This window comes from Sapajus apella, unplaced genomic scaffold (assembly GCF_009761245.1).
Source record: "Sapajus apella isolate SASKATOON/1434 unplaced genomic scaffold, GSC_monkey_1.0 scaffold161, whole genome shotgun sequence".
Classification (NCBI taxonomy): Eukaryota; Metazoa; Chordata; class Mammalia; order Primates; family Cebidae; genus Sapajus; species Sapajus apella.
The window spans coordinates 1,859,340-1,867,136 of record NW_022437101.1 but is presented as its reverse complement, the minus strand read 5'-3'; the positions used below and the strand labels follow the sequence as shown (position 1 = coordinate 1,867,136).

Genomic DNA, 7,797 nt, shown 5'->3' with positions numbered 1-7,797 from the left:
AATGATTTTCCTACCTGGAATTGAAGGTGATTCCCATCATCTTTTGAACAAAGATAATGAGTTGTTTTCATTCTGAGATGCAGCAGTTACTTTCTTCTCTTTTCTTTTTTTGGACATGGAGTCTCGCTCTGTTGCCCAGGCTAGAGTGCAGTGGTGTGATCTCAGCTCACTGTAGCTTTCGCCTCTCAAGTAGCTGGGATTACAGGCACTCGCCACCATGCCAGGCTAATTTTTGTATTTTTAATAGAGACGAGATTTCACTATGTTGATCAGGCTGGTCTCAAGCTCCTGACCTTGAGTGATCTGCCCGCCTCGGCCTCCCAAAGTGCTGGGACCAGCAGTTACTTTCTAGGAGAGTGGAGTGGAAGAATCAGTGTGATAGAGCAGAAATGGTGTGGCTGTGAAAGCATAACCATGCAGTTGGAAATGTTTCCAGGAAGAGATTCATTGTTGAAAGAGTATTTTGATCTCTAAGTCTCAAAAGCAAACATTTAATCTGTTGTGATTCTTTTCCTTCTTTAGGAGTAGATTTGGTAAGAAAAGGAATTCTAACTTCTCTGTGCAGCATCCTTCATCAAAATCTCCAGCAGAGAAATGCCAGGTAATATAACCTTTCTGCTTTTCAGGGTGAGACCTGCTTGATTGGATGCTGTGAAAATTTCAGCTGATTCTGAATATGAAGAAAATAGTTATCTCTGATTTAATGACACCTGATATTTGTGTTGTGCTCTGATTTACAATGCACATTCACTTGAATCTAAGGGGACCCACTGATTTCCTAGACAAAGTCCTTAACCCAAATTCCGTAGCAGCATTTCTGTTTTGCCATTAGAAGGTTAACACAGGGATAGGTATATTGCTGCCGAGACAGCTTGCCTTGTCTAGAGGGGAAGTGCCAGCTCCAGAGACCACAAGCCTCTGAAATGAAGGTCCAGAAACTGCCTTGAATGTTGCTGTCTGTAACTCACGAGCTGCTAGAGCAGAGTGCCTGTCTTTCTCTGTTCAAGAACACCCTACATGCCTTGAGTGCTTCAGTGGGTAAGACTAGTCCAGACTTCATCATTCAGTGGAAGTCTTTCTGGTCTTTCTAATTAAGGATTATGTTAAAACTCCCAGATTCAGACTCCAATTTTAAGTTAATACGAACATGTTTAGGAGTAAGTACCTTTTTGACTTCCCATGTTCTCTGCTTTTAGCAGTAGGGATTTGAGACTCTTTCAGAGTTAGATTCATGTTGTTGATTTTTAAGGAAACTTGGATTAGATGTAAGGTAGGAAAGAGTAAGAAGACTTAAACGTGAAGAAAAAGAAGTATAGCTATGATATTGTTCCTTATCCACAGTGTACAGGTCAGGGGCCATTTGAGAGGAAGAATAGGAAAAGCCCACAGGCACTGAAAACAGTCCTGGGCCTCCTAGATACAGATTTCCCTAGAACCGTGCCTGGAAGCCACTACTCTGCCTTCCCTTCCACCACCATGCAGTGGCGGTTAAGGGAATGACTTTGTTGCCCTCCCTTTAATTAATTTATGTTTTTAGAAAATAGTCTGTAACAGTGGTAGGATTTAGATACCAGACTCTCCTCCATTTCGTTTTCATTAGGTGGAGTCTCAGTCTTACCTGGTCAACCTTACCACCCTGGCATGTGTATTGTCTTGAGACCCCTCATAGCCTTTGGGGAAGGAAGTGGGGCATAAACTAGAAATTAAATATATCAATACAGTGGTCATCTTTTTCCAGGATGGCGTCATGAAAAAGGAGGGAAAAGATAATGTCCCTGGGCATTTTAGTGGAAGAGCAGAAGATGCAGAGTCTTCATCTGGGGCCCTCGCTTCGTCCTCACTTTTGGCTAAAATGAGAGCTAGAAACCACCTGATTCTGCCAGAACGTTTAGAAAGTGAAAGTGGGCACCTGCAGGAAGCTTCTGTGCCACTGCCCACCACAGAACACGATGACCTTCTGGTGGAGATGAGAAACTTCATTGCTTTCCAGGCCCACACTGATGGCCAGGCCAGCACTAGGGAGATACTGCAGGAGTTCGAATCCAAGTTATCTGCATCACAGTCTTGTGTCTTCCGAGAACTATTGAGAAATCTGTGCACTTTTCATAGAACTTCTGGTGGTGAAGGAATTTGGAAACTCAAGCCAGAATACTGCTAAACAATACTGCTTCCTAAACTTTCAAGTCACTTTTTCTAACAGCATTTCTGATTATTATTATTAATAATCATGCTTGACGGAAGTTAGCTGCACTTGATGTTTGTTTGCATGACGTCTACCTCAGAATTAAAACTTTAAGGAAGAAGAAACTCTTCTCTGAAAGTTGAAAGTTTTAATAATGCTAACTAAAGGAGAAAATACTTGGATTAATTTTTTTTTTGGCATTCTGAATTATGTTATAAAATCAGGGACCTTACAGTTATTCCTTTGAGCATATTTGTTCCTTTACCCAAAAAATGTGAGGGAGCATAATTACAAGTTTGCAGAACAGAAATCTCAGTAATTTTTTTTTATTGGTGCTAAAAACAGATCTTACATTCGGTCAAACCTGTTCAGTAAATTAGTTCATCAATGTCTGATAACAGCATTATTTTGATGCATAACCTTTAGATGTTTAAACGTATCATTTGCCACCCAAAAAGGTCAGGTTTGTTATCTGTTGTTTGTTAATAATATTAATTGTCTTGAAAAGATCCTCTTTTCAAGGTACTGATAAATTGGTGGGTATTTTTATTAGTAAAGCATGAAATAGCATGATAATAAATGATGAGACACGTATTTGTGGAAAGTTTTAGGGTATTCAGTTTATCCTGGCTTTCCTTTAAGCAAAGGTCAACTTTTTCCTTCCTAGGCACAAAATGTGTTATCATAAAAAAAAATCAATTAAAGCCAAAAATAAGTACATAAAAACCACACATGTGCATGCACACAAACATCACTGCAGCCCACAGCAGACACAGCCATCATTACCATGAAGTGACGCCACTCCAGGCCTCTCTGTCTACAGGCTAGCAGCCTGTCTTCTCCCCAGTTGCCTTCATTGTGCGCCTGCCTTTGCATTCCCTGCAACGGCTTTCCTGTTTCTGTGGTTTGGTTTCCAGCCAGGGCTGTTTGTTTCTCCCTACTGTTTATGTGTTTGTGGTTCTGTGATGGTGTTGCTTTGATCCTCAGTTGATTTTCTTACCCTTGTTTTTCTTGTTTGCTTCTCAGTATGATTTTATCATCTCATCTTTGAAGTGTTGTTTTCTGAAATGCATTGTATTTCTGGAATTTCTTCTGTAACTGCCTCAGTGCAGTTTGTTTCTTGGGCTTGTGTTCTCTGGCCTGCTCTTTTTCCTCTCTCTTGTTTTTCTGTAGTATGTCTGCCCCTCCTACCCTGCTGTTTCTTTGTATCTCACTTATGCTTAATGTGGACAGCTGTGTCCAGATCTGTCCGCTCATCCCTGTGACTCAGAGAGGAGGGGTCTGGACATGGGGAGGCTCACCAGACTGCATGAGAAGACATGGGTTTTGCTTTCTCTGCTCTAATACTTTGCGTAAGCAAAGAATCTCTTTCTTACAGATGTCCTACATGATTCCCACCAGGAGTTTCTAGTTTTTGTTTTTTTTTTTTTAATTATTATAGTTTATTTCTTTATTTTTAGTTTGGTTTATATGTAACGAGAGAAGATGATTACATTGTTTTTGTCACTTTGCCATCATTGTTTAGAGGTCATAGAAAGAATTTTTAAACAGGCTGGTAAGTCGTAAACTTGAGTACTTGGCTTAGAAGGAAGTCAAAACTCCTTCCTTTTGTACTAAGTGGTTTGTTTCTGGGGAGCTCTTAATTTCTATTTTCGTAATCATTAGCCTATAAGGAAATTGTGTCTTCCTTGTTCTCAGGGTGACATACTGACCTTGTTCACTCATGTGAAGCATTTGGGCATCATATTTATACTGTCTGAAGCATAAACTGTGTTGAGCTAGACAGGGTATAGCCTTCTCTTCAAGAAGCAGATGCTGTCAACAGCTGTAATGCAGGAAGAGCAAGATGGTCCTTGTTCCAGTTCTTGTCTCGGTTCTGCTACCGATGTACCATGACCTTGGGTAGGTGGTGTCTCAGTGTGGAGATCTGTACACATTGCCATTGTGCCTCCCAGGTGGAGGGACTTGGAGAACAATGCTCTTAGTAGAATGGCTTTAGTGATACAGAGTAATTTATTCATTTAGATAAAAATCTAATTTTCGGAACTTTAAAAGCTTTGTACATTGTAGACAGATTTAATGTGTGTAACATGTTTTATCAGCACAGATAAAGGATTTTAAAATTTTGTCAAAAATTAAATATGTTAATACCATCACTATTAAAAATGTTCAAGCAATACTCTGCCTCTCCACCCCCACACTGTCTTGCTCTTGTTCCACAGTTAAGTACAGCCATGTTTGGTGTTTACTCTTTATGCATTTACAGAATCATGTGACACAGACTGCTGCTATAATTTCATTTTCTCATTCTTCCTTTACTAATAAAATTTCTGAGAGTTTTAACTGGCTGCTCAGCTTAAGACCATACTTCTCAGCCTCCTTTACAGTTAATTGCAGCCACATGACTAAGTTTTAAACTTGCCAGTTGGCCCCTTAAATAAAGAAGCAAGGTATGCACTCTCCTTGACATTCTGCTTTCTTGCTGTCTGGGAGGCCAGTGGGAGCTTCAATAGTGACCTGGCATCTCAAGAGATGGAAGTCATGTGTTGAGGAAGGAGAAGTTGGCTTGCCAGTCTTGAACTGTTATCCTTTGACCTGTTATTTAAGAGTAAAATAAAATACTGACTTGCTTAAACTACTGTCTTTTGAAGTCTGTCTGTTACAGCAACTAGTTTGCTTTATAGATGTAATTGATATTAATGGGGTTATAACATTCTTATTTTGCAACTAACTTTTCATTTAATATTCTATGCAAGACATTTTTATTCCTGTAAGTATAGCTCTGCCTGCATAGAATTGTTGGATTAATGATGTAGATTTTAAATGTCAGTGGATGTGGCAGAATTGCTTCCTTCAATTAACCATCCACAAAAGGACCCATTCCTCCAATCCTTGACAACAGTAAGTGGTATCAGTATTGGTAGGTTGTTTTGTTTTGTTTTAACCAATCTCATGATTGAAAATATCTTGTTTTCACTTGAATTTCCCTGATTACTTATAAAATCAAATATTTCCATATTTATTGGCCGTTTGTAGATCTCTACCATACATTGCCTATTTGTGTTATACTTGCCTACTTTTCCTGTGGGTTTTTTATCTTTTAGGATTGCTCCCCTAAACAAAAAGGCAGTTATTCCCGTGATCAACAAATACTCTTTTCTCCACCAGTTTGAAATGTCAGCTTTCAACCCATCACATGCTAAGTTATTTCTGACCAGTTGATCCAGGTGTTTTTTCTACCAACCACAGTCTTCACACTGTCATTTGTGCTTTGCATTGTTTTGCTATTCATGGGCAAGCTCCCTTTCCTTTCTCCCCCTCTTCAGTGTCTAATTCTTTTGTGTTTTCTGTTCCAGCTGAATCAAGAATTAGTTTATTAAATTCCAGTAAAATTGTTGTGTTCTTTTGAATAGGATTGCATTTGTTTACACATTAATTTGAGAATAATAGACTTCTTTATAATTAATATAATGTTTCCCATTAGTATTGTGATAGGCCTTATTTTATTAAAGTCTTTTATATTCTGGATGAAATTTTCATAACTTTCTTCATAAATGTCTTGCACATTGCATAATAGTCTTATTCCTAGGTGTTTTTATAGATTTTTAGTTTTGGTTGTGAATCTTTAACTTTTATATAAAAATATGGAGAATTAGCATATTTATGTGTGTCTACTTTGTGATGTTTATCATATGGAAGTTTTAAAATATAGTAAATTCAGTCTTTCCATTTTTTTTTTGTATCCTTATTTAAGAACCATTCCCTACCTAAGGTCATGAATACGTTCTCATAAACTGCTAATCCCATGTAAATAGCTAGCACCTTTAAAAAAATATTTTATTAATTTCCTCCTGATGTATAAGGCCACCTTTACCAATTTTCATATAATTTATCGGAATTTTTCTTGGCTCTGCATTCTGTTAAATTGGTCCATTTATCTAACTTTGCTAGTAACCCACTGTTTTTATCATTGTGATGTCACAATTGGTTATCACAAAATGGTAAAATGATTATCCTCAAAATCTTTTCTGGTATATATTGATATAATTGTATAGCTTTTCTTAGTGTAGTAAAGTACACAGTTAAGTTTTCTAACATTGAAATATCCTTTAGACTTTCACTTCCAGAATAGCAATGTGAAGGGCCCTGTGGATCCACTATCCTAGGAATTAGCTATAACTGGTGAAAATTGTAACAAAAAATAAACATCTCCTTCTTATACTGAGACACACACACACTTAATGTCTCCCAAAATTGTCCTAAAAGCATGTAGAATAAAGTAACACTTATTCAAGAAAATCCAAATCTTGGTAAGAACAGTGAATCTGACACTTCAGCCATAATACCTGCCCTCTCTCTCCCATTTCAGCGGGTGGAGCCAAGAAGATAGAACTCCCTCTCCCTCAGCTCCCTGTTCAGGGGTATGGTACATCACAAGGAGGGCCAAGATACCAGCATTTCTTAATGACCTCCAGTTCCAAGTGGCAAGAGCTAAATTCATGAAGTTAAAAAGTATAATAACAAAAAATGCACTAAAGGGGCTCAGTAGTAGATTTGAACTGGCAGAAGAAATTGTCAGCCAACTGGCAGATAGAGTAAGAGAGATATGCTATCTAAAGAACAGAGAGAAAAAAGAATGAAAAATGAGCAAAACCTCAGAGACATATGAAGCACCATTAAGACCATTAAGTGTGCATGTAGTGAGAGTACAAGAAAGGCAGAAGAAAAAGAAAAAAATATTTAAAGATATAATGACTGAAAACTCTCCAAGTTGACCGGAAAACATCTAGGAAGCTTAGTGAACTCTCAGCATGATAAATGCAGAGGGATTCACAGACACATATTGTAAAAAATGCTAAAATTAAATATGAGAAAACCTTGAAAGTAGTGAGTGAAAAAAGATACATCATTTAGGGAACAAAATTAACACCTGACCTCTCAGAAGAAATAATACAGGCCAAAAGGTAGATATAACAGTCAAAGTGCTCACAGAAAAAAAAAACTGTCAACCAAGAATTCTATATTCAGAAATATATTACTCAAAAATGAAAGTGAAATACTTTTCCCAGATAAACAAAAACAGAAAAATTGTTGTTAATAGACCTGTCTAATAAGTATTAAAGGAAGTTCTTTAGGCTGAAAGCAGGTAATGTTAGGTAGTAATTCATGTCCACACAGAGAGCACCAGTGAAAGCAATTTTATGATTATAAAAGTCACATAAATGTATAAATGCATATTTTTCTTCTCAAAACTGATTCAAAATGCAACTATATCAAATAGTATATATATAATGTATTGTTGGGCTATAACATACAGCAGTGTCATACATGTGTAACATTTGTCAAAACAGCACAAAGGAGGTGGCTGGGAATAAAGCTGTAATAGACTAATGAAATGATGGCAGATGGTGAGGTAATAATTATAACAATGTGTTGGATTTGGAACATTAATAGATGCAATATGTATAAGTAAAATATCACAAAAAAAGGGATAAGGGAACATAGCTATGTAGGAGTAAAGCTTCTGTATATTATTGGAGTTAAGCTTGTATAATTCTAATAGATTCTGATAAGATGTATATGGTAAACCCTAGAGCAACCACTAAGAAAGTAAC

General features: G+C 37.3%; 1 protein-coding gene across 6 annotated transcripts in view; it reads left to right on the top strand.

Annotated features, from left to right (window-relative positions):
• ERCC6 (ERCC excision repair 6, chromatin remodeling factor) overlaps nucleotides 1-5,909 on the top strand; it is an 89,495-nt gene extending 83,586 nt beyond the window's left edge. For 3 of the 6 annotated variants that reach the window (XM_032266825.1, XM_032266824.1, XM_032266827.1), the window contains exons 20-21: nucleotides 523-601; nucleotides 1,739-2,158. In XM_032266825.1, coding sequence (XP_032122716.1) covers nucleotides 523-601; nucleotides 1,739-2,158 — 499 coding nt within the window. Of the gene's footprint in view, nucleotides 1-522; nucleotides 602-1,738 lie in introns of all 6 variants that reach the window. The other 3 variants (XM_032266826.1, XM_032266823.1, XM_032266828.1) reach the window with 2 other exon arrangements.
• Nucleotides 5,910-7,797: the final 1,888 nt, after the last annotated feature.